General features: G+C 55.3%; 2 protein-coding genes across 9 annotated transcripts; both read right to left on the reverse strand.

Moving 5' to 3' along the window:
- Positions 1-3,366: 3,366 nt before the first annotated feature.
- FLOT2 (flotillin 2) lies at positions 3,367-24,218 on the reverse strand. Of its 7 annotated transcripts, none has more exons than XM_053995161.1 (12): positions 24,200-24,218; positions 15,327-15,408; positions 13,980-14,058; positions 11,411-11,501; positions 7,437-7,560; positions 6,905-7,023; positions 6,378-6,491; positions 6,166-6,285; positions 5,565-5,779; positions 5,265-5,448; positions 4,966-5,115; positions 3,367-4,787 (listed from the first exon to the last, which is right to left on the reverse strand). In XM_053995161.1, exons 2-12 carry the CDS (start codon positions 15,388-15,390, stop codon positions 4,749-4,751), a joined length of 1,299 nt encoding a protein of 432 aa, XP_053851136.1. In that variant the 5' UTR covers positions 15,391-15,408; positions 24,200-24,218; the 3' UTR covers positions 3,367-4,748. The 7 variants fall into 7 exon arrangements, with proteins under 7 accessions (XP_053851136.1, XP_053851133.1, XP_053851134.1 ...); XM_053995158.1 differs by lacking the exon at positions 24,200-24,218 and adding an exon at positions 22,756-22,997; XM_053995159.1 differs by lacking the exons at positions 11,411-11,501; positions 24,200-24,218 and adding exons at positions 13,243-13,333; positions 22,756-22,997.
- On the reverse strand, positions 23,397-25,608 carry DHRS13 (dehydrogenase/reductase 13). Of its 2 annotated transcripts, none has more exons than XM_053995168.1 (5): positions 25,481-25,608; positions 25,276-25,394; positions 24,589-24,712; positions 24,200-24,511; positions 23,397-23,728 (listed from the first exon to the last, which is right to left on the reverse strand). In XM_053995168.1, exons 1-5 carry the CDS (start codon positions 25,605-25,607, stop codon positions 23,412-23,414), a joined length of 999 nt encoding a protein of 332 aa, XP_053851143.1. In that variant the 5' UTR covers position 25,608; the 3' UTR covers positions 23,397-23,411. The 2 variants fall into 2 exon arrangements, with proteins under 2 accessions (XP_053851143.1, XP_053851142.1); XM_053995167.1 differs by having other exon boundaries at positions 24,589-24,730.
- Between the last annotated feature and the right edge of the window lie 234 nt (positions 25,609-25,842).

Below are 25,842 nucleotides of genomic sequence, written 5' to 3' on the forward strand. Positions count from 1 at the left end.
CCCAGCTGTGCCAGGCCCGGAACCCCCAGGGGATGCGGTGAGGAAGGAGAGAGGAGCCCATGGCTCTGTGACTCTTTATTGTCCTGTGCCCGTCCCTCCACTGTGTCCATGCAGTGCCATCCCATCCCATGCCATTCCCGTGCCATTCCTGTGCCCATCCCATCCCGTGCCATCCATCCCGTGCCATTCCGTGCCGTTCCTGTGCCATTCCCATCCCGTGCCGTGCCGTGCCGCGTTGCCGGCCGTCGGCAGAACCGTTACCATTACTAAACTCAGTAATGGTAACGGTTTCCCCGCCGGCCGCGGGCCCCCGGCCGTGTCCGGCTCCTCCCGCAGCCCCGATGTCCGAGCCAGCGTCGTGTCGCTCATTGCCGGCGCCCCGGGCCGCGTCGCGGTCGCTGCGGGCGGGAGGAGGTCGGTGCAGCCCGGGGAGTACATCATCTATACTGTAGTGTCTCATAGCCAACTTACAGTATACGATGATATCCTGCCCGGGACAGCGCGGAGAGGAGAGCAGAGCCTGCAGGGGACGGGCAGCGTGGGCAGGGAGCACAGCCCATTGCCGCCCCGGTGTCACCCTGTCCCCCAGCCCGGCCCTGTCGCCTCCTGAGCCTTCTGGAGGCCTCCCTGCCCCAGCACCTCCCCACCTGCTCTTTATCCCTCCCAATTCCTCCACCCCAGAGCAGGATAGAGCTTCTCAGTGCCTTCCCTAGCCAGGTGTCCCCCCTAATCCCTCCTTGTCGCCCCTTTCCACCACCCTGGAGAGGAGCAGAGGTTCCCAGTTGTCCCTTCACCCCAACACCCCCCTACCCCATCTTTGCCCCCCAGTCCTGCTGCCCCAGAGCGGGATTGAGGGCTCTCAATTGCCTCCCCACCACAGCATGCCCCTGACCCCTCCTTTTATCCCAGACCCCCCATCTCAGAGCAGGACAGGGGTTCCCAAAGCCCCACCTTTGTCTCCCCAGTCCCACCGTCCCCGAGCAGAACAGCAGCTCCCAGGTGGTGGCACCTACCTGTGGGGGTGGCACTGGGGCTTTGTGGGGTGCTGGATCTGCACCCGCCTTATAAAACCTGCTCTGCCTCATCTGCATATCTCACATCTGCACTGCACAGCTGGACGGGGCCCTTAACCCCTTCATTGCCAGGGGGGCACCGCCCCGAGCAGCTCCCCCCACCCAGCCTGGCATTGTCCATGGGGGGATGTGGGGTTTGAAGGGGCCACCCCCTGCATCTTCCGCTTCAGGGTGGCCCCACAAATGCCCCATCCTCCTGTGGTGACCAGGGTTATCCCTTCCCATAGCTGACCCTGAACTGGGAGCTCCTCACTGCAAACTGGTTCCCAGTTGCTGGACAGTGCTGTTGGACAGGGCAGGGTGGCAGCCCGTGGGGATGGGGCCCAGGAGGGACATCTGGGACTGAGGGTCACCCTACACAGACCACCCTGCACCGGCACCCTCAGGTGAGGTACAGGGTACACGTGGGTGCAGGGAGCCTGTGTCCCCTGGGGTGGGTGACCTCTGTAGTGCTGTGTCCCTGGCCATATTTGCTCCCCTGAGCGACATGACCCCTAGCAGTGTGTCCCCAAAAAAAGGATTTGCCCTCCTGCCTTTAGGGACACTCTGGAAACATATTCCCCCACCCACGGGGATGTGACCCTTTGAGGGATGCATCCCCCAGTTAGGTGTCCCCAAAGGACACGCTCCCCTGGCCATCTGTGTCCCCTGGAGGGATGTAACCCCCAGCTGTGTCCCCCCGAGGGCATGCCCCTCCTGACCACGTGCGTCCCCAAGAGGGCTGTGTCCCCTCGTTGCACATGACCCTGGTCATTCTTGTCCCCTGACCACGCGTGTCCCCAAACGGCTCCACCCCCTGACCATGAGTGTCACCTGCCTGTGCATGACCCTGGTCATTTGTGTCCCCCAGCCCTGTCTGTCCCCACAGGGCCACATCCTGCAGCCAGCGCTGTCCCACTGTGCCGGGTTGTTTGCGCCAGGACCGGCTGGCATTCCTGGAAATCGGCTGGGGGGAGGTGATAATCCCCTGCGGGCCGGGACCGCGTGCTTGGGGTCCCGATAAGCAGCAGCCTCCGGCTATCAGGGACCCTGCCCTGCCACACAAGGTGTCCCTGGACCCACTGTCACCTCTGGGTGACAGGAGCAGGGGCAGCATGGCCCACGCTCCCCCTGGCCTGCGCAGACCCTGGCAGGAGGGGGCACAGGGTCAAGCCCTGGTCTGAGCCTGTCCCAAGGCATGAGGCTGCAGGGACTTGGGGGCTGCAAGGGAGCTCCTGTTTTGGTCCCTCTTGTGACCCAGGGTGTCCTGGAGCCTCTAGTGTTCCCCAAACTGTGGCACAGGCACCCCAGCATGCAGAGCAGTGACACAGGCAAAGTGTCCCTGAGTCCCCCAAGCCCAGCCAGCTCCAGGTGAGTCCCAGGGGATCGTCCCCATGGGATTATCCCCATGCTGGCTGCCAGCCCTGCTGCCTGCTCAGCACTCGTGGGCAGCCCTGCCCTGTGGCCTTGTGCCCCACAGTGGCAGAAGGGGCCTGAGTGTCCCCCAGGCTGGTACCACAGCTGCTGTGGGAACCCCCACGTGCCACAGCCCTCCCAGCAGCCATGCTGCCCCAGGGCAGTGTGTCTGGCTCCAGATAAGGAAGCACTGGGAGCTGCAGAGCTGTCCCCACCCTGTCTATCTGCAGGGCCACCCTGCAGGACACATAGGACAGGGCCTGTTGTCCTGCCCTGGGTTTGAGGGGACATGGAGAGTCTGGAGGGCACAAAGAAACTATTTTCCCCAGGGAGGGCAGTGCAGCAAAGCCCCCCATGCTGGCCCATGCTTGCAGGGTGACCCCGAGCAGGACAGGTACCCCCAGAATCACCCTGCTGTCCCCCAGTGCAGGAAAGGGCGTGTGGGGCTGGGACAGGGCTCTGGTGGCTGGCAGGGGGACATGAGCTGCTGCCACCAGCCTGGCTGCTGTGACACAGCGCCTTCAGCACCTGCCAGCCCTCCTCCAGACCCCAAGGTGCCACTCTTTGGGGTGCCCCTGCAGAGGTCACCACCTGGGGTCACACGGGCCGTGCAGCGGAGTTCACTCCGTGGCTCCACACTCATCCCTGTGGGAGCACAAGGCTCTCCCCCAAGGAGGGCTGGGACACAGAGCCCGTGGGGACACGGTGACCATGGGGAAGCCACCAGCTCCCAGGAGCCTTGGAGGAGCAGCGTGAGCTGGAACTTCACCTCCCCTCACTGCTTGTTCCCCCATCCCCGCGGGAGCACTCCCGGGCCAGCAGCCTCTGGCCAGCCCAAGCCACCCAGGGGAGCCGGGGTGGGACAGACGGGCACGAGGGACGAGACAGAGCCCAGGCAGGAGGTGACAAGGGTTTATTATCTCGCAGCAGCGGGGTGGCGGGCACATGCAGATAGGGCTCGGCCCGGCCCGGCCAGCGCCTGATCCGCGCCCGCCGCCCACGGGCCAGCGCAAGCCGGGGGCTGATAACGCCGCTCCGCCCGCCCCGGCGGCAGGGAGGGCGTGGGGGGCCCCACAGCACCCGCCATGGGTCACTCCTGGCAGAGGACACCACCGGGAGGGACCTGCAGCCACCCTATGGCATGGGGTGGGGGCACTGAGCTGGGGGCGCAGGACGTCCCCGCTCCCAGCAGTGCCAGGCTGACTTCACACTGCACTGAACTGTGCAGCCACACTGAACACAGGCATTGAGACAGGCAGGGAAGGGGCAGGGGCCAGCACAGGGCTCTGGTGGCACTGTGGGGAGGACTGGCACACATGGGAGACAATGTCTTTCACATTGTCACAAGGCAGCAAAGCCACTGGCCATAAGAGGCAGGGGGAGGGAGGGAGGCAGGGGCAGCTGTACAGGCTGTGCTGGAGGAGCCTGTCCCCACCTCAGTGTCCAGCTGGTCCCCCACCCACCTCTGACCACCACTCTGCTCGAGTAGTTGTGGGGTCGGGAAGTGTCACAGCACCTGGGAACAGCAGCCACAGTGGCTTCACTGCCCTCTCAGGGGATGGGTGGCTTTGGCACAGTGCTACTTTTTGGTATTCGTGGCGGTGAGATCACACCAGGGCTGAGCTGGGCTCCCTCTGACCCCTGGAGCTCTCCCTGCTTCAGATCCTATGAGGAAAATTCCCCAAGGAGAACCAGCATGGGAGAGAGCAGCACCCACTGCTAGTGCTGGATTGTCACCTTCCTGGGGGGTTGACTGCCACCCACCCAGCCTGGGCAGGGCTGCTGCCACTGTGGGGGTCCTGAGGGTGAGGCACAGGGACAGGGAGAGCCAGCCACAGGGACAGCTGTGGGCAGAGGCAGGGCTGGGACAGGGCCCAGGAGGGTCACTGAGAGAGGGCAAGGAGCCCAGGGGAGGGGGGTCCTGGTTCTCTTCCTAAAACTCCCCATCCCAAGCCTCTGCTCCAAGTCCCAGGTGTTCACCCCAGGGCAGAGAACAGCAAGGCACAGGGACTGCAACACCAGACAAGTTGCCAGTCATAACTGGGGATGGGATTGGCCTGAGACAACACAAAGTTAATTAGAAAATAAATCCTCTCTCAGCATTGGAATAAAAAGAGCAGCAGACAGGACATGCATCTTTCTGGCCCTACAAAATAAGGCACCAGTTACAAATGAAACTCGGATTGTCTTTGATATAAAAGGAATTCCCATGTGTCGAAGGCAGTTGATGTCTGAGTGCATAACAGGGAGTGATCTTCACTAGCTTTGGGTTGGCCAACCTCATTCCTTGGCCTCGGTGGCTTTCTGGAACAGAGGGAGCTGCAGGAGGGGGAGAGAGAAGCTGTTAGGGCTGCAGGAGGGGGAGGCAGGGCGCTGCCTGCACTCTGTGGTGGTCAGGGCTGGGGAAGGAGAGGCTCCCTGGGAGGCTGAAAGCTTCCAGACAAGTCCCTGTGCCCTAAGAGCAGCTGGCATTGCCAGCTGCCAGTGCCCAGCTCACCTTTGTGAGATCCACACCAGTGATGGCACGCACGGAGGTGGGGATCTCAGCCAGGAGACGGTTCACATCAGACATGGTGCTGCCTTTCTCTCCATTGAGAATAACGATCTCATCCACTTTGGAGAGGGGAGCAGACACTTTGGCAGCGATCTGGGGAAGCAGGGTGAGCAGAGAGTCAAGGAACTGCTCAGCAGCTCACTGGGAAAGGTCCCTACAGGGCCTCACTGTGCCCCCAGGAGACCTAGCCCCGTCTGGGAAACCAGCCCACCTGGAGCAGGGGAAAGCTGCCCCTTTCTCACCTCAGGCAGTGCATCCAGCACTAGAGACAGCTGGGCAGCTTCTCCATACTTCTGGAGTGCTTCTGCTTTCAGCTTCAAGCCCTCAGCCTCCGCCATCCCGACGGCCTCGATCACAAAAGCCTCGGCCTCTCCGATCTTGCGGATCTTTTCTGCCTCCGCCTGAGCCAGGAGGATTTGCTTCACCCTGGAAAGGGAAATGCAGCCATTCAGCAGCCCAGATCCCTGCAGAGAGCCCAGGAGCTGGGGCTGAGGGCAGCACTGTGCTCCCTCCTGCCCAGCCCAGGGCAGGGGCTCGCTCACTTCTCGCCCTCGGCGATCTGCTGGATGCGATATGCTTCGGCCTCGGCCGGCTGCTTCACGGTGGCCATCAGCTCCTTCTCCATCCGGACCACCTCCTTCTCCTCCACCTCGATCTGCTTCTTGCGCTCCACCACCTCGATCTCGATCTCCTCCTGACGGATCTTCTGCTGCTCCCGGGCGCTCTGGAGCTCGTAGGCCAGCTGGGCCTCTGCAGTCTGCACATCGGGGAGAGGACAAGAGGGGTCAGGGCCATGAACTCGGGTACGCAGACATAAGGACCCCAAAACCAGACACAACTCCTGCTATTGAACCTTTTCCCAGTGGTGACATCCCAATCCTCACTACTGCTCTTCCCACAGCACTTAAGCCAAATCAGCTCCAGGTTCAACCCTCCCCATCCTTTCCTCTTCTTCAAGTCCCACTGAATTGCTGCAAACAGGAGAGGAATCTGCTGCAAGGAGCTCGCAGTGACACACAGACTTGGGCTCTCCACCTCCAGCTCTCCTAACAGATGCAGGAGGAGAAAGCTGACAAATCTCAGAGTCACCAACACCATCACAGACCCTCCAGGGAACAGCAATGGGCTGTGGGATACTCTCACCTTCATGTTGACCTCCTCAGTGAAGGCAGCTTTCTGCAACTCAAAGGACCGTTTGGAATCTGCTATTTTGGTATCTGCCATGAACTTGACATCCAGCATTTCTTTCTTGCACTGTGCCTCCTGCAGAGAGGGAACAGAGAGCAGACCTTCAGGGCATGCACTTGGAGCAGAAAAGGCTGCTCCAGGGAAGCTCAGCATGTCTCCGGACTTACCCGAATGCCAGCATCCCGCTCGGCTTCTGCCACTCCAATGTCTGCATCCCTTTGGACAGCTGCAATCTGAGTCTTCCCCAGGGAGCTCAGGTAATCCACTTTATCATAGACATCCTGGGGAGGGGAGGTAAGTCATAAACACTTATGAACGAGTGACTCCGTCTTGCTCCCTTTCCCATTGAAGCTCAGTGTGGTCAGGCCAGGGTCAGAACGCGTCATGTCAGCTGCTCCAAACAAACAGGGAGGGCAGGGAGAAGGAGGCCATCCCGACATCTTCCCTCACTCCCAGGAGGCTGGGTTATCAGCCAGCTCTCTCCATGAGCCTGTTTACAGAGGCAGCTACCCGGGTGCTCTTGGCCCAGCTGCCTGGACACAGGACATGCTGTGGCGGCTGTCATGGAAACTCCCGGAGGGCTGGGACAGGCTGTCAGCCTGAGCCTTCCAGCTGCAGCAGGGGGGTCAGGGCCAGGCTCTCTCCTGCTGCTCCTACAGCTCTGCCTAGGGCAGTGCCCAACATCTGGGCGTACCTTGATGGTAAAACTCAGGATCTCGATCCCCATGCGACCCACGTCGGGAGCTGCCACCTCCCGCACCAGCTTGGCAAACTGGTCCCTGTCCTGGTAGATCTGCTCCACTGTCAGAGTACCTGCACAGGGGAGGAAGGTGAAGCACTTTATTTGGAACAGGTAACACACAAAAATGTGGGTCTAAACTCAGCAACATCCTTGTTGTCCCTAATCTCTTCAGGCCTGGACACAAGGGTGTAATCCTCTGCCACAGCAGTGGCCGCAACATCTCAGTCTCACAAGTGCAACCACCACCCACATGTGCTACCTATGGTCCTTGGCGACTCAGACATCTCTCACTGCAGGCACCGAAAACTCATTTATCACAAGGCCCAGCCACGCAGAGGGAGCTGCTGGAGGGGAGATGCCACCTCTGCAGGCAGCACAGGAAGGTCCCGTGTGGCTGCGTGGTGGCAGCGATACTGCTGGGACCAGCCAGCTGAGAAGGGACAAAGCCACTCGAGATGCCTCCAGGGGATGAGCCCCTCCATACCTAGGATGGAGCGCAGGTGTCCCTCCAGAGTCTGCAGGACCACGTTCTTCACATCCTGCACGCTCTTCCCCAAGAACTGCTCACAGGCCACAGCCAGGAGCTCCTTTTCGGTCATTATCTTCACCTAGAGACAGGAGACAGAACCAAAGGGACTGAAGGTGCTTGTCCAGGAGGTGCAGGCACCCAACAGCAGCAGCAGCAGCAGAAGCAGCAGTACCACCACCAGGCTGCCAGGCCCCTGTGCTACAGATGCTCCAAGGGACCACTCTGAGCTGTCACCATGCTGAGCCAGGCCACTGGACCAGCCAGAGAGCCCCTGCTCTCTGTGCTGCTGTCCAAACCCTGACAGCAGCTCAGCGTAGAGGTGCTCAGCAGTGGGGACAGAGCCTGGCCCTACCAGTCCCAACTCACAGAAACCCTACAAAAATCCCTGAAACAGCAGTTCAGCCACTGCACCAACACCAGAGTCAGAAGAAAGCTGGGTATTAACCACCCCTGGCCAAAACCCATTTTGTTACCTTCCTCCTCTTTCACTAGAATGAATTTTTCTGACCCTGAAAAGACAGAGAATGAGAAAGAGTCTGACATGCCCAAGGAGCAGCTTGGGAATAGGGGTTGCATTCAGTGTTCCCTGGAAGGAGAGATGAGACAATAAAGTCACTGGTTTGTCCTGCCTGTAGCTGGGAGCTCCCAGACATCCTTTGCAATGACCTCAATGTGCCATGGTCAGGACTTGGCTGTTCTGCTCCACATGGTCAGTCTGGTGACAATCCCCAGAGCTGGGACACAGCCACCCCAGCAATGTTTTCACCTCTCTTACACCAGAGCCAGGCGTAAAAGTGCCCCCATTCCAGCCAAGCCAGGGTCTTAGGATGGTCCTGCTGGTCACAGGGCTGCTTTTTAAAGGCAAAGTGAATTACAAATCCCTGTGGAGTGTGTTAGGCAGTGGAGATCTGTGCTCTACAACACCCAGCTATGAGGAGTGCAACCCACCAAGACAACAGCTCCTGGTGGCCATGTCCAGTCTGAGGGCTCAGGCAAAGGCTGGGCACAGGGACATTCTGTGCCTGGCAGCACCAGAGAAGGAGCAGGTCCCGAGCAGCCACACAGCTTTCTGGATCCTACAGCACCCTCTCATGGACACAACTGGGCTGGGCAGTGCCTCCTGTCCCACAAGGAGCTGGTGGCACCCTGAGTCCTGCCCCAAGGGCCTTGTCTGAACCAAGACTTCTAAAGCACAGCTTTGATGTTGTACAGGGGCCCTCTGAGGGTCCCAGCGCACACTATTGAGGGATTCACAGGCTACAGACCTCATCCTGATACCTTCTAGCACTTTCAGCTGCAAAAGCAACACAACTCTTTCTTGAGAGCCTTATCTGACAGCCCCCCAACACAAAATGATCCCTCCAGAGCCAAAGAGCAGCACGTGGCCCAGGCACTGCCAGAGAGCAGGACAACTGGGACTGACTGTCATCTTCTAAGGGGACAGGAGGTGGACCATGCTAGACAGAGTGAGCTGGCCAAAACTCACAACCCTGCCCCTTGTAATGTGAAGAAACACCAACCCAGGCTGAGCCTGTTTCCTACTGCTGCTTCCCAGACTGGGTCTCCCAGTCAAAATGTCAAACAACCTCAGGCAAGCGTGGCAATCCTCTTCCGCATTGTCCCCAAAGCCTCTTGGGATCCTGTCAGGGCCAATTCCGCAGTATTTTTTCTTGTCCTTACACCCCAGGCCAGCAGTGTGCTCTTCCCACACAAGGGGGAGTTGGGAGAGCTGCTCTGGAGCTGCACCCAGGAGTGTGAGCCCTGCACGAGGCTCCTCTCACAGCAAATAGGAGATTTTTGCAAGTATCAAAAGCAATTAGACTCAGCAGTGACATTTATGGTGAGCATCTGCCAGCAATTCCACCTCTCCAAACAATCCCCACCCTCGGGAGCTGTGGGAGGACAGAGCACAGGGCAGGATGCTCATTAGGAGAATCCCTGCGGTACTTAGGAGCAAGGAATGATTCAGCCTCTGGATAAAGCCAGCCAGCCTCCACTGGTGAGCTTTGGCCGGCCCACAGGAGCCTGGCTCTGCATGCAACACAGATCCCAACCTCCAAAGCAAAGGCTGCACAAAAGAAACCAGAGTTGAGCAATTTGTGCTCAGCATGTTTTGCAGGGTTTCAGGCAGGGCACTGCGACACTCGGTGCTTCTCAAATGTCATTCCCATCACAGGGAGAGCCCTTGGCTGGCAGGATCAGAGAGCCTCCATCCAGCAATCCCCTGTGCAGGATCGATGCCACCACACCCTGCTCCAGCCAGCTGCACTCGCTGTGAGGGGTGAGCACAGAGAATCCAATTAGCTGGAGGCTCAGGAAAATGCTACAGAAGGATACAGAGCCCAGCACGGCCTAAGGGAGCAGCATCCCAGCACCCAGCCAACATGGGAAGGAGGCTACTGGTGAGCACTCATTACATCCCTCTTCAAGAGAACAGCATCCTTATGCACATTAAGCACTTCTATCATTGCAGCAAACAGTTTAAAAGCTGTTTCTCTAGTAATAATTTGTTTGGGTTTTTTTTTCCCTGTTTTTTTTTTTTTTTTTTTGCTCAAGCTCTTAATAGAAAAACGTTTGCCTCAAAAAGTACTTCTGCAGAATTAAGGTAATCTCTGCCATGCACATTCCCAACAGCCTTGAGGCTGCTTTCTGTGTGGCAATTCCTTGGATCACAGCTTTAAAATTAACTGTCAGTGGAAAAAATGAATGGTGAGAAGAGAGAATAACATGAATGAGATGAACTGGGGTCTGCATTTTCAAATCAAGGCACCTAGTGATCCAGCCCTCTGCTATCAGACCATTTTGCAGGAAGGATTTCCCAAAACTAGGACAAAAGGGAATGCTGGCTTCAGAGAAATACCAAATACAGAAGGAAAAGCCTACAGGTTTAGGAAAAGAATGTGAAGGGAGACGTGGGTGCACACATTTTTGCAACCATGCAAAGACCACTGGGGTTATGTGACACCTTAGCAGCTAAATACATATCAAGAACTGGAAACTAAGTGAAAGATGGATCTAAAGTACTGAAAAATAGAAACCACGGGTGCTGGGTCCATGAGGGATTTTCACTCAGCAGCTCCCCCTGGCTCCAGAGCTCCTCACAGGGAATGTGGCAGCCACTTGTGCTGTGACAACACACCTGGACACACAGTGACCACAGCCCTGTGGGCACTGAGAGCCACTCTTGGTTTGTACACCCAATTGCAGAATGAGCTGTCAGGAGTAATCTTCAAACACAGCATCCAGCTGCCTATTTGAGGAGCCAGATTCCCTCAAAAACTAACATTTCCCTCCCAGCATCCTCCCCAGGGCAGGACCTGGCCCCAAGGACAGACTGTACCAGGACAGAAGACCTCAGACTCCAAGAAGTGCAGGGTTTTGGTGTGCTGCCACAAGCAGCAAAAGTAGGTTCTTACATTTGAAGAAAGCTGTAGAGAATAAAAATTCAATTCCAGCCAAAAATTTTACACGCCACTTTTAGTGCCTGGAGGGACTAAGTTTTTTTTTCAAGCTTTAACTCACCATGAAGGCCCATTTGCTAACAATAACAATCCAAAGGAACAAAATGCTCGATAGCATCTCAGGAGGTTATGGGTCAGTCCTGTGGGGTCACACACAGCTCCAAGGGCACCCCAGCACATCAGCATTCCACAAACACATCAAGTCACCCCCACACACCTCATTTGCCACGTGGACAAATGAGACACCAGAAAAAAATTATTTTGGGGAAAGAAGGAGAAGTCACAACCCCCTTTCACCACACGGAACATGCTGGAGAGTGTTTGTACCAACAAGGACAATGTGATTTGGTACAAAGATTTATTCCAGAGCAGCTGGTTTCTCTCCCTGGACAACAGCAACCTCTTCAGAGGGAAAACCAGACGTAAGTTAGAGACATGCATTCCTGAAATGTTTTGGAGTTACTGTACCTGTGCCACACCTGTGACAGTTATAGCTACCCCCTCCGCCGTCTCTACGTCCTCACACCTGGGCTGTAACGTCATTATCTCTAGGGAAATCCTGCCAAAAAACGTAAAATATTTGCACGTTTCCAGGTTACACACACTCAGCTCTTCCCTTTGCATCTCCTGCCCCGGCCTACCTGCTGCACTCATCACAGGTAATGCAAGGCAGGCACAGAATGCAGCCAAGGGACCACATCTGTGACTGGAGACAGACAGGGCATTGTGGCCAAGAAATAGATTTTCAGATAATGCTTAAAGGTAATTTATCATCGAAGGGTAGAATCCAGACTGGAAATTATCTCGTGGCCCTTTCCCTCCTGCTGGGTTAGTGAGGAGCCAGAAGCTGCAGCGTTGGGACCCCAAAGGGCCCTCTGTCAGAGGCTCATTGTGCCATGCTGCCCAATGCCACGGCAGCAGAGGGAGGTGTCACTGGTTTGAAAGCACAGCACAGAACTGGGATGCTCCCACCCACCTTGACATGAATGGTGGTGCTTGGCAGAACCTGACACTGATGCTGTAGAAGCCCTGGGTTAGCCCTACCACAGACCTACCCTTGACCTGGTTCACCTCTCCCTCTATTTTTCCAGTGTCCCGTGACCCAAAGATGGAAATGAGTCTCCAGCTCTTTATGGCTGCACCTGTAGAGTATCAGGCACCCAGGAACAGATCCTGCAGCTCCAGAGCTGTCTCAGTCACCCCAGGTGGGCTCGAGGTACTTTGGTCAGTTCCAGCAATCTGCTGACAGGTCACAATTTGGTAAAACAAGGGACATCTTTGGCTGTGGCAGGCTCTGTTCCAGGAAGCCAAGCCTGGCTCCCATATCAGCCATAATGAGCCAGAAAGACGTTGGGAGTCAGGACAGGGAGCCACAGGCAAAGAGATTGTGTCAGTGAACATCAGGTCAAACATCTGAACCATGAAGGGGTTGCCCTGGGCTGCTGTGTGCACACTGAGTTGCTCTAGGATTGGCTGGAAGTGCTGAAACCTATCCCTGCAAGTTCGTGCCTGCCTTGGACACTGTCCTAATTAAACTGGCACGCAAACTGGGAGCTGATAAAACACATTCCACTGTCCAGGACATGCACAGGCATTTTTTGCCATGTGTTCACAGCTTTAATCAGATACTGCAGGATTTCAGCCTTCTGAAGGCCTAATCTAGACTTGGAATTTAATTTCCAAACTGTGCTGCTTCTTAGTTCTGTTCACTGGGATATTTAGTCATTACTGGTTCCTAATGTCAGTCCTGTGTGCTGCAACTCATCTGAGGTCTCTGTGCTGTATTTTCAAAAGTGACAACATCCAAAATGGGCAGAGTCTCCATGTGGAGGAAGAAGGGCTGAGTGGGAATCCATAGCCAACACTGCAGAGCCAGGCACAGTTGCAATTTTGAAATGGTACAAAACCTGCCTTCCCACCTGTCCCAAATCCTGTACAGAATCCAACCTGGCCTGCCTGTGCCTCCACACAAAAGTGTGCCTCCAGATGCCCTTCTGCTCATCCCCAAGCCCCCAGTGGAGACAGTGCTGGCAAGGAAAGGGTTACAGCAGGAGCAAATGTTAGGTACAGCAATGCTGAATTTGGAATTTGCCAGGAGTGTACCTGTCTGCATTACCTATGAACTGTGGAGTGCCACAGAGCAAGAGCTGGAGAAGGGGAAGGAGAGGAGACTATAGAGATTTCAGCTGTCCCGTTAGAAAACCATTAGTTTTTATGTTATCCTGCTGCTGCTGCTGCTGCTGCTCAAAACAGAGGGATAAACAGTTAGACAGTGTTTTAGGAAGCTGGAGGATCATTACCTGTGCAACCCCTGTTACGTACAGTGGGACCCCCTCCGACGTCTCAACATTCTCGCAGCGACAGAGGATGGTCAAAACCTCCAAAGACACTCTGAGCAGGGAGGAGTAAGGGTAGGACAGCAAATACACAGAGCAGTTACCAGAGAGTAAGACACTCGTTGCAAAGGACAGACGAGACTTTCAGGTTTCAGCTTTTCCCTGGTCAGTTTGCCTTTCTCCCACTGCCTGCTCCCAGGGCTCCATAATCAGCTTCCCTGGTCATGGGAGGGAGTTTACAGCATCCAGCAGTTTCCTTTAATGAGGATAAACAGGCTGGGGGCTCGTCCCCACCCTGCACACAAAACGGTGCCATCCTGGTGTCAGCTGGAGTTCTCTGTTGAAGTAATCTTTGCACACAGAAAAATTCCTTTTGGTAATAATTTAGATGCTTCTATGTCAGTATTTAAGAGAGGACAGATAAATGAAAACACCAGGGACCTGGCTACCCACCCCTGGCTAAGGCATTGAGGAGAGAAGCCGTTTCCAAGTGCTGTCCTGGGAAGCTGAATTAGCACCATTTGGCTTCCCCAGAGGCACATTAGACCACACCGTCTCTCTCACTGCTTTTATTTCTGACCCCTAAACAGTGACAGCATTTTTTTCCCCTTGTTTTTCCCAAGTGCTCAAGGTTGCAGCAGGGTAAGTGCCCAGCACCCTGCCAGTTCTAACTGCTCCTTTTGCTCCCAGGTTAATGCTACCTGGCGGGATGCCGCTGACAGCAACACAATTGCTCCCGTCTCTCTTGCTTGCAGCACTGGCAGTTCCAGAAAAAATGTCCTAATTTCAGAGAAGGAAATCTGTCTCACTCTTCATGTTAATGCAGTGGGCTCCATCTGGGGCACAGCTTATGGCACGTGAGAAAGGAGACTTAAGCCCCACATCCCACGGCATGAACTGGTATGGATTTTAAAGCAGAAGATTTGTTTGGATGCTGGAATTCCTGTCAAGAGCCCCACTTGCTAAATAATGCCCAGACCTCTATCATATAACAGCTCGTTCCTGGCAATCCAGTTCTTGGCCCTGGATTCAGCCTATCCTTAACTTAGCAAATCAGCCTCCAAAATGTGTCTGATCTTCTGCATTGGGCAGGTCAAGGTCCTGCACTGCTCTTTGCGCTTCCCACAGAAGACTAGGAGAAGTGAGAACCATTTGTTCAATTAACAGTTCTCCCAACAAGATGTCTCACAAAAATTTGGGAATGAAGCTTGTCTGGCTCAAATGCAGCCCTTAAACACTGAGCCCACAAGCTGGGCTTTTCCTTCCTCTCCCACCTCCCATCATGTGCAGAGTGAGGGCAGCCACATGCTCACTTTGCTGGTGACAACACAGGTACAGGGAATAGAGGTTGGAAGAGGCTGTAAGGGTTAACTACAACCTCTGGCCATCACTCAGCGTAAAACTCAAAAGTCACGTCTTTATCCTTTTCCCTGTTATTTTTTTTCACAGACAGAGGAAACCTGTATCAGTGAGCATGAGGGTTGTATTGGCAGGGAGCATTCCTACAGATCCTAGAGACAAAGAGCTGTATTAGCAGGACAGCAGCACTACCACAGCACGTCAGCTCAGAGACCACACTGTAAGCAGCAGCAAGCAAAATCCACAACTGAGGAAAGGGAGAGAAAGGAAATCCCGTGGTTTTAAATCAGAACAGTCTGCTCCCAAGGTGACAGCAGTCAGCAGATCTTTACAAAGAGAGACTTGAGGAGCAGAGGGGGGCACTGGTGCACTGCAGGCCACGAACTGGTTTGTTACTGGGTGAGGGGTTGGGCCATACTGGGCAGAGCTTGGCTCTTCTTGTGGACATAGAGGCTGTTTAAAAAGCAATCCAGCTGAAAGCATGTGATTTCTTTTTGTGTGTGTGTCTTTTGCACTGTGGCACCCAGCTGTCCCCATGCCAACAGCCAGCAAAGAACTCCTGATGCTCATCCCTGGGTTCACACACAGTGCCTGATCCAGTGTTCCTAAAAATACTGCTGACAGCCCCACTGGGATGATTTTGCCAAATTCCCACTCCAAAAGCCCACAAATAACAGGGGTCTCCTTACCTTTGGGTGTCAGTAATGCACCACCAAGCCCAGGCCCAGCCTCCATACACATATTGCTTCTCATCAGAGCCACAGCAGCCACCTGCAGCACAGCAGAGAGCACAGAGACATCAGGATTACACACATGCATGTGCTCTTGGACAGGGAATAACTTACAAGCAGAGGAGTTCCTACTCTTCCTCCTCTCCATGGGCTTCACATGGCAGTTTCCCAAGGCAACCTTTTTTGGAAAACAGTATTTGTATAATTCACTATGACCAACAGTAACACACAGAAATATCTGTATGTCAAACCAGGGCTTTATTTTAGTTTTGTTAAGCCCTTTTAGCAACCAGAATCAATATCAGTATCTTCAACTGTGATGTTAATTGCTTTGGAAAGCCATATATGAAATCTACCTTCTTTCCCTCACACCACCCTTAAATTCCCACATAAGCTCTCAAATCATCATTGGAAGAGAAAAGAACCTTTGAGCTCCCAAAAAATACCTCCTAGTTCAGGCTTGTGCAAGTAGCATAGTGTTTGATGCTTTGATGGTCCATCTCAGAGTTGGATGTGCCCAAGATTCAGGCAGCCTCCAGAACTCTTCTGACACATTTAAGATTTGATCCCGGTGAAGCTGGAAGATGCTGCCTGGATTTTCATATCTTTGATTTAAGGAACAAGACACCTGCTGCCTTTCAAGAGAGCACCCTGCCAGTGATCAGATTCATGGCTGGGAAGGGAGGAACTCTGCAGCTCCCCGGCTCGGACCAGGGCTGGGAGCTGCTGACTCTCAGGCAGACTGAGCCAGAATTCCCTCTCCCAGCTGCTCTCCATAATCACTCTTACTACAGCAGTGCTGAGGGCCTCAGCAAGGCAGTGCTGTACAAACAGAGCAGTTCCAGCCCTGTGGGATAGATCTATGCAGGCAAGACAGAGCTGGCGCAGAGGAAGAGGAGGAATGCAGAAAACAGAGTGGCTCTGGGAGCTTTGGGTTGTGGGAGGGGAAAGGGACAAGGATGAAGCCAGCAGCCCTTTCAAGAGGAATGACCAGTATCGTTTGCATAGGTCAAAATGAAGAGCAGAAGCAGCACACATCCAGGCCAGTGTGCCTGCAGGGCTCTCTGAGTGCAGGAGGGGACTCTGTCCTCCTTGTTCTCCTCCTCTTCTTGCTCCAACCTCCCAGCATTTAGCCATCTTCTGCCTACTTCCAAACACTGCTTCCAGACACTGGCCACACACTGCCTGCTTCGCTGGCTTCCATGCAGTGGTTGACAAACCAGCAGATCTGCCCATCTACAATTCTTCACCCTCGCATTTCAGTAAGAATTAAACTCAAATGGGAAAAGGCTTCACATGCTTTTTCAGATCTCCTGTGCTGCACAGCCTAGAGGAATATACTCCTGTCACCTCTGAGCTAGCCTTTGGGTAGCTTTTTCCCATAGCTGGAAGGCTATTTCAGCCAGGCAAATGTTACAGAAGCTGATGATACAACATCCTGCAGTAACCACAATGCCTTTAACACTTCTTGGAGGGCGTCAGCCCGGTTAGCTCAGCCTTTCAGCCAGGCCCTTGTTTTCCAAGAACAGGAAGGGAGGTGTTCCTGGCACTCAGGAAAAGCAGCACCACATGGAAAGGTATTTTATTTCCCAGGGTCTGTGTGGTCTTTACTGAACCTCTGTTAATTTTTTCTTAATAATATCCTGAGAAAGCTCTACACCCTAAACCCACCACTGTTACAGGAAAGTGCCTCTCCACACAGATGCTCCTCTTTATCTGTAGGAAATGCAAGGAAATACCTTATTTAGTATCACGCACAAAACGAGCTCCACATTTGCTTCCCGGTGCTACACAACACAGCTGCAGAGCACGGTCTGCTGAGCTAGATTATATGTCAAAAACTGTTCAAAGCCTAAAAAAAACAGGGAAAACTAACACATTAAGGAAGAGTGGGATGCCAGCCAGCTGCTTTCACACATGCTGGACGTCTGAGCGCAGCAGAGCTCTGTCCTGGCAAGGCTGAGGAGCTGAGGGCTCATTTTCCATGGCAGTCCTGCCACCTCTTTCTCAATTCTCAGGCTGCAAGTGAAAAAGGAACCAACAAAGCAAAATCTTTGCAAGGCTAAAGAATAAACCCTCTTGCACAATGAGATTTGGCAGAGAAATTGCCTTTCCCAGCTATAATACGCCCACTGTTCCAGCAGACTGGGTCTCACAGTCGCTTCCACAAACATCCACCGTGCCTCTTCCGGGGCAGTGTGCGGGGCCTCAAATGGAGGATTCATAGCCAGGGAGCTGCCAGCCAGCTTGGCCTCTTCCCAAGGAAGGGGTCCCATGTTCAAGCAAGAATTCCCAGAGCCAGGAGAAAGTACGTTGTCTGTTTGTTTGGGGTTTTTTTATTATGAAATAAGATTAATCGTTTGGGAGTTGGTAGATAAAAGGAGCTCTCAGCAGATGTAGGAAGTGAGCAAGGACGAACATGAGCCTCAACAGTTTTGGGGACACAGGGCTCAAAACATCAAAGCTGGGATGATCTGAACAAGCTCTGTGTTGTTTGCTCTCCCAGGTAACTCAGGCACTAAGTTACCTCCCTGGCAGGAAGTGGTGAGCTTTCCAAAATCAGGTCATGGTAAACAGGCTGCTGAGTCCAGACAGACCAGGAAAAAGTTGGTAATTGAAAACAGTTACTGACAAAAGATAATGCAGAGATAGAGGAAGGCAAAAGCATGCATAAAGAAAATCATATCCTAGAGCAGGGCCCAGACTAAAGTCAGTGTCTGGTCCTTAGGCCTTGCTGTGCGTATAAATTAGGCTTTGTTCACATACAGGAATGGTACAAGGTTAACAAAAATTAATTTAAAAAGATGCAGGGTTCTGAGTTGAATCCATAAAAGCCTCTGATGGTCACTGCAGCAGATGAAAACAGATTACACTGGCTATCTTGTTCTGGATATAATCTATATGAAAATGACTTAATGAGTAACAATGCTATAGAGTGAGTTTAAAAACACATTTAATAACTCATCTCATAAACAGGAACTCAGAGAAGACAACAATGAAGCTACACAACAAAATCACTGAGATACTCCCCCAAAATTCCTTCTGGGAACCAAAAGGAAAGGTCTGAGGCTATTGTCCACCTCCTCCTAACAGGCTTTCCAAAGAGCAGTTTGCAAGTCCTGGAGATTTAACAAGCACATGACAAGGGAAACCTTGAGCCCCACCATGTGTGAAGAAGCACTTCTCGAGAAGGAGAGATCCCAGATGAGCTGTGTAAGCACTCATGACTTGAGACCACCTGCAACACTGCACTCTGAGCAAACCCTGAGCATCACAAGCAGTGAGAAACCAACCGTGGTGACCACCAGTGCCACTGCAAGCTTCCTGCATGGCTTGCCTGGTGCAAGAGGTGGAACCACAACCCTGGAAAACAGTTTGAACTGAATGAACTGTATGAACATAGGGCAAAACCTCCTGAGACCCAGCTGAAGCTGCCTGCTCCTTCCCACAAGCTCCTGTTTCTTTTGAGGCTGAAGACCTGGAATGACACCATCAGTGTGAGGGTTCAGATGGCTCTTGCTGCCCACATTGTCTTTCCACAGGACATGGCCTGGACCTTCTCGTTCCATTTTCATGCAATAGACTCTTCTCACCTAAATGGAGCTTTTACATTTCTCCTTCCAGAACTGCACTGGGTTTTGTTCAGCTCATTGGGTCAATCTCCAGAGTTTGTTTTGATCCTGATCCAGCTCTTCAAAGCTCTCAAACCCACTCCCAGCTCAGTCTGCAGATTCAATAAGCACATTCTCAATTCCATTATCCAAGCCAAAACAAGGAACTTACTTGATAAAATTCTTTCAGCTGAACAGTGAGCTACTGTCAAGTTTCCTGGCAATGGTCTTCCAGGAAGTTTCATATTAATTGCATAATATCTGAGAAACCAGTTCCTTCTTGCACTATGGACTGTAGGTCTCTTGCAGGAAGGGCTTCAAGAACTTCAAGAAATCCTTATTTCATGCTTTCAACTTAGAAAATAGCACATGAGCAGTTCTTGAAGGGGTAAGAGGGATGCAGTAACAGGATGGAAGAGCTTAGACCAGCCCTGGAAGGGTTACACACCCCTGACTGCTGGCATGCAGCAGGAAATGTCTGCACAAGACTAGAATTAACTGCTAGCTCTTCCTTTACTTTGACAGACATCAAGGACACTTAAAGGGTGTTGCACCAAACTAAAATTTGAGAAATTGGGCTGGAACATATTTCTCCAGCTGATTTCTGCTCACCTGAGGAGGAATGAGATTAGCTGAACATGGCAAATACCTCCACTTGTCTTCTTGTAGGTGTTACAAGCAACATACTTGTCTCAGTAGTCTCCTGGGAGACAAAGTTGGGTTGGCTGGGTTGCACTCCCCTGATTTTTCTCCTCCTTTCACTCCCTAAACTTTTGCTGAAGTAGGAGTTTGTTCTGACACAGGAACAGGGAGGGCTGTGCCCACTTCCCCCATCACGTATTTCCAGGTGTTCCCCTCAGAGCTCCTCTGCTGCAGCCCTTGCCAGCCAGAAGGAAAATGCTTCAACTGTAGAGATTTAAGCAACACTGTTTGGTAACTGTTAGATGAATATGGCCACTATAAATACAGATTTCCTTATTGTGACACTGTGGAAATATTATAGTGCTGTATTTAAAATCAGCAGATCGACCCTTAGCCACAAAAGCTGCATTTAAACCAGATTGCAACCCAAACCCAGCATTTCACAGCCTATTTGGCTGGTGGGAACATTCAGATATGGGGATGAACAGGTACTTTGTGCACGTCCCTGAAAACTCCACCAGCTCCAGCTGTGCTCAGAGTGGGCTCAGTGATGTGCCAGGCCGAAACCTCCTCAGACCTTGCACCAAGGGAGTCTCCCAGGAAAGTCAGACCCACAATTTGGGGAGACTCAAGGCTCTTCCTTACAAATCCTGGGCTCCACAAGTCACGGATGGATCGATCAGCAGAGCAGTTTCTTAGAAGGAGGTGGGTGTTGCTCAGCAGGGGAAGGACAGCAGTGCCAGCAGAGTGCTGAGCTGTGCCTGGGAAGCAGCTTCCCAAATAAGGCTACAGAGCTCCATGTTCCCAAGGCACAGCTGGATGCTTCTTGAGCAATGGAGGAACTCGAGTGTCTCACAAGAAAGTGAAAAGAAAGAACAACCCTGCTCAGAAAAACCCACATGCCAGGGGAGGCCCAGGACTAAAGGCCAAGGGGCACAGGCTGAGTAAAGAAAATAAAGAAAACCCTCCCACCAAGTGAAGTCTTTCAGATAACTACCACATGACAATTCAAGACTGCATGCCAAAAGCCTGCCTCTAATAATATTTGGTTTATTTAAATTAATTTAACTAAAATTTATTTAATATTATTTTGGCTTATTGGTAATTATTATTAGTTTCTACTTCCCTTCCCCTCTCTCCCTAAATCCAACTTAGTATCACACAAATTAATGCTGGCCCACGAGATCCTCCCTGCTTTTCCCCGAAGGAACATGGCTCAAGTTCCTGGAATTTCAATGTTTTGTAGCTACAACCTCTCACTAATGCCCCAGCAGTCGCTCTGCTCACAGGCACAGAGGAGCTGCAGGGCCCTGCAGAGCTCCCAGTTGGTGCCCTCAGGATTCAGCAAGTATGTGCAGACTACATTGGGCAGCAGCTGAGGAAAACCAGTCTGGTGGCAGCTCCAAACCCCATCCCAACTGGCAGAACCCTGGGTGATCTCTGCTCCCTCCCCAAAACGCAGCTGCACTACGAGGAGTGTCCTGGGCTCGCCGCTCCTGGCTGTGGAAAAGCATCACGCCTGGAACTGCAAGCAGATGCCACAAATTCCTGCTGGCTCATCCTGGTAGCTGTGTTTTGTAAACTCCAGAGCTGAACAGAAGCAAACCCAAGCTTCGAGACTAAAGGGCATCCCAGCATAGCTTCTCAATCTTCCCATGAATGTGGCATTTCACCAAGCAGTGCCAGTTTTGACAGGGTTCCCTTTGGAGGGAAGCACAGCATCAGCTTTGGATCCCACTGGGAACTGCAGACCAGGAAAACTGCAAGGAATACTGCTGCTCTGGCCAGCTGCTGGGTGGGGTTTGTAACTCCTTAGAAGCCACTAGCAGAGTGGGCAGATTTGTTTCCAGAACTGCAGCCTGCTCCTGGCATCTCCTCAGGAATTCCCGTAACAGGTCTGTCATCCAAGAGAGATGAACTGATAACAGATCAACCACAGCTTGCTGGAGGCTTTGGCTGCAAAACCACAATAACACGGCTGCAAGTGTGGCAGAGCTGTGACTAGAGGCACATCCTTGATGTTCACATGCATTTTCTGCTGGTGCTCATTACCCTGCAGCTGGCCTCAGTCTGTCACAGAGTGAAGCTCCCAGCCCTCCAATGACCTAACAATAATTAACTCACCTATCAATAATGAATTAATAATAATCCTGTCCGCACAAAGCCTGCTCCATGCCAAAGTGCAGCCTGGAGCTGCAGCTACAGGTTGAATCAGACATGGGGGATCTCACTGCTGGTTTGTTTAACCCCAACCTCAGTCACCTGCTGGTGACACTGCACATGTCCAGTGGGCATCAGCTGCATCCAGTGCCAGCACCACTGAGCGTGCAGGTGATGTGCTGGTGAGGAAGCTGCAGCAGGATGTGATGGATGAAGATGGGCACTGCAGGGACAAGCCTGCAGCGCTCTGCCCCACGGGGATGCTCACACCCAGCTCCCCTTCCCTGGCAAACCCATCCTGTCTCCGGGAACAGGACGGCTTCCTGGCAATGCCAGCCAAAGCCTGTCTGAGCTCTGCTGGTGCCAGTGCCTGACATCACCTGCAATCAGCAGCACCCGAGGTGCTGCTGCTGCTGTGGCCGGACCTCGCCCACCGCTCTGCGCTGCTGGGAGCCCACCCCGGAGCCTCAGCTCCATTACAGCATCTCCCATCTCCCTGCCTATTCCCAAATCGCTCAGGGCCCTCCTACGACAGGGATCCCTCCGAGAATGCCTCGGAGTGCCCTCACAGCCAGGACCCCTCAATTCCCCCCTGCTTTCATACCCCATCACAGAGACCCCCCCCAACTCCCACAGGTTCTCTCCATGACAGTGTCGCCCTGACAGGGACTCCTCAAGCCCCTGAGAGTCCCCTCACAGCCAGGACCCTCCGATTTCCCTCTCCCATGAGGCTCCACCACTGAGACACCCCCGCCCAGTTCCCCCCAGTGATCGAGACCCCTCAAATCGCTGAGAGCTCCCTCTCAGCCAGGACCCCCAAAGCCCGCTCCCAAGCAGACCGCATTAGAGACCCCCCCAATCCCTCAGGATCCTCCCATGACAGGGACCGCTCAAACCCCTGACAGTCCCCTCACAGCCACGACCCCCAACTCCCTCAGGGTGCCCTCCATGTCACCCACAGCCCCCGGCCGTACCTGACACCACCAGCGCCTCGTTGGGCCCCACCGTGTGGCAGTTCCCCATGATGGCCCCGCCGCCGACCGCCCCCACAACCCCCCGCGCCTGGCACGGCGGGGGCGCGGCCCGCGGGCGCCGCCATCTTGGGGAGGTCGGTGCCACACCCCGGGGGCGGGGCCGGGCGCGCCGCCATGTTGGGCGCCGCGTGCGCGGGGGAACATGGGGGGCGTGCGCATGCGCGGTGTGCAGGGGAGGGACGTGCGTGTGCAAGGGACCGCGTGTGACACCGCGTGGGTGTGCAAGGGATGTATATATGTGTGTGTGTGTGTATGTGTGTGTGTGGCACCGCGTGGGTGTGCAAGGGACGTGTGTGTGTGTCTGTGACACCGCATGTGTGTGCAAGGGATGTATATGTGTGTGTGTGTGTGAGAGACACCGCGTGGGTGTGCAAGGGACATGTGTGTGCGTGTCACCACATGGGTGTGCAACACAGGGTGCATGTCTTGCAGCCGGGCGTGCTGCTCTGTGCACACACATCCCCTTGCACACTCATTTGCTGTCACCCTCCCAGCTCTGCTGCACGTGGTGGGTGTGCAAGGGCCGGCGCCCCTCGCTCACCCCCATTCCACACCCACACAGGACCCCCCGGGCTCCCTCGTCACCGCCGTCACCTTTATTGTGCCGCGGGAGCAGCAGGGCCCTCCCCGTGTCCCTCCCCGTGTCCCCCCGCCGCCCCCAGCCCCACCAGGCGCTCGCTGCCCTCCCAGAGCGCCCGGGCCAGGCGGTCGTCGCGCCCCGCTGCCCACGGCAGCCGGGGCCCGCACTCGGTGAAGTAGCGGCCGCTGAGGGGCTCGAGGCCGTCCCGCGTGGCGCAGTCCAGCACCGCCTGCGCGCCCTCGGACGCGTCCAGGAACAGCAGCCAGGCCAGCGGCAGCAGCAGCGGCTTCAGCCACGGCGGCGCGTGCCGGAACAGCGCCGTGTTGACGAAGCCTGTGGGAGATCGGCGCGTGTGGGGCGTCCCCCTGAGCGTGCCAGCGGACGGGCGCGTAAAGGGAGGTGGCCGGGGTGGCCTTGGCGTGGGCCACCATCCCCACGCTTGTCCTGCCTGTCCTGGGTGTGCCCCAGGCGAGGACAGGTGTGAAGGGACAGGTGAAAAGGGACACACTGTATAAAGAGATGTGTTGTGCAAAGGGACCCTGTAAATGGAACACACTGTATCAAGGAATACAAGGGGACAAGGTCCAAAGGGACATGCCAAGATAAGGGACACGCCATGAAAAGAGACACCGTGCACGGGGACACGTGCAAAGGGCCACACTGTGCAAGGGAGAGCTGCTCCCCGTGCAGGAATTCCCTGTGAAAAGGCTGCAAAGCAGGACACCACCCCGCACGGAGGGACGCCGCAGGACACAAGAGGTGTGCAGATCACAGACCAGACACCGAGGGTGAGCTGGGTCCTACCTGGGTGCACGGCGTAGCAGGTGACCTGCGTGCCCTGCTCGCGCGTGGCCAGCTCGCGGGCGTGCAGCACGTTGGCCAGTTTGCTGTCACAGTAGTCCTGGAAGGTGGAGAACAGCCCCGAGGGCGGCCGGCCCAGGGACTCGGGGCGCAGGCGGCCGGCGCAGTGGGCACTGGAGGCCACGATGACCACCCGGCTGGGAGCGCAGCTCCGCAGCCGCTCCAGCAGCAGCTGGGTCAGCAGGAAATGGCCCAGGTGGTTCACCTGGAAGGGGAGGCTGAAGCCATCCTCTGTCGTGCCCCCGGCGCTCACCCCTGCGGAGCGAGGAGGCAATGGCAGCCTGTGGTGGTGCCCCGGGGGCGCACAGGGGATTCGGGGTCCCAGCACTCACCCGCGTTGTTGATGAGGAGGTGCAGCTGGGGCTCCTGGCGCAGAAAGGTGCTGGCAAAGGCTCTCACTGAGCGCAGGCTGGCCAGGTCCAGATGCATGAACAGCACCTCGTTGTTCCCAGTCTCCTGTGGGCACACGGGGGGCTGGGGCAGGGCCAGGGGCAGGGGGATGTTCTGGGGACTGGATCCGGCCCAAGGGCCACAGTGTGCTGGGACCCCCCAGCACGGGAGGCTGCAGCCCCTCCGTGGTACAGTGTGCCCCACCTTGGAGTATCTCGGGGTGCCTGGGGATGTCCTGTGGGGGTGTCTGAGGGATTGTTCCTGGGGTGTGCTATGGGGTACCTGGGTGTACCCATGGGCGTGTTTTGGGGGTTAATCACGTGATGCTTAGAGAAGTCCTGTTGTGTGTCTTGGATGTGTCCTCGGGGTGCCCAGGGATGTCCTGGGGGTCTCTTATGGGCATCCCTGGGCTGCTGAGGGGATGCCGTGGCAGTGTCCTCAGCGTGCCCATGGAGGTATCTGGGGGTGTTCATGTAATATCCATGGACACCCCACGGCGGGGTATCCCGGGAGTGCCCTGGAGTTGCCCGTTGGGTGCCAGGGGTACCCTGGAGGTGCCATAGGGTTTGGGGATGCCCCGTGGGTGGGAATGCCGGGGGTTCCCCGGGGGTGCCGATGCCGGCGCTCACCCTGCGGATGCGGCTGGCGGCGGCCTCTCCCCGCCGGGCGCTGCGGGTCGCCAGGATAACGCGGGCCCCGCACCGGGCGAGCTCCAGCGCCGTGGCCGCGCCGATGCCGCTGCTTCCCCCTGCGGAGCGGAGCGCGGGGGTGAGCGGGGGCAAGGGCCGCACCGGGGCCCGTCCCGGTTCCCTGCCGCTCGCGGCCGGCGCTCACCGGTGACGATGGCGGTGCGGCCGCGCAGCTCGGGGCGGCCGCGGGGCCGCGGGGCGCTGCGCAGCCCGTGCCGGAGCAGCGTGTACAGCGCCAGCAGCAGCCCCACGCCCAGCAGCGCCCACCCCATCCCGCCGCCGCCGTTCCGGGCAGCCCCGGCCCGCCCCGCCCCGCTCCCGCCGCCCCGCCCCGGCGGGACGGACCCACGGGCGGACGGGGCAAGGTCTGTGCGGCTCCAGGCGCTGGGAGAGCGGGATTCGCGGCGCCGGTGGGAGCAGAGACAGAGGGAGGGTGAGTGCGGGCCGGCGCTGCCCCCCCATCAATACCCCGGTAGAGCGGTCCTGCCCCGAGGGGTGGGAGATCAC

The sequence above is a fragment of the Vidua macroura genome, chromosome 20, assembly GCF_024509145.1.
Source record: "Vidua macroura isolate BioBank_ID:100142 chromosome 20, ASM2450914v1, whole genome shotgun sequence".
Classification (NCBI taxonomy): Eukaryota; Metazoa; Chordata; class Aves; order Passeriformes; family Viduidae; genus Vidua; species Vidua macroura.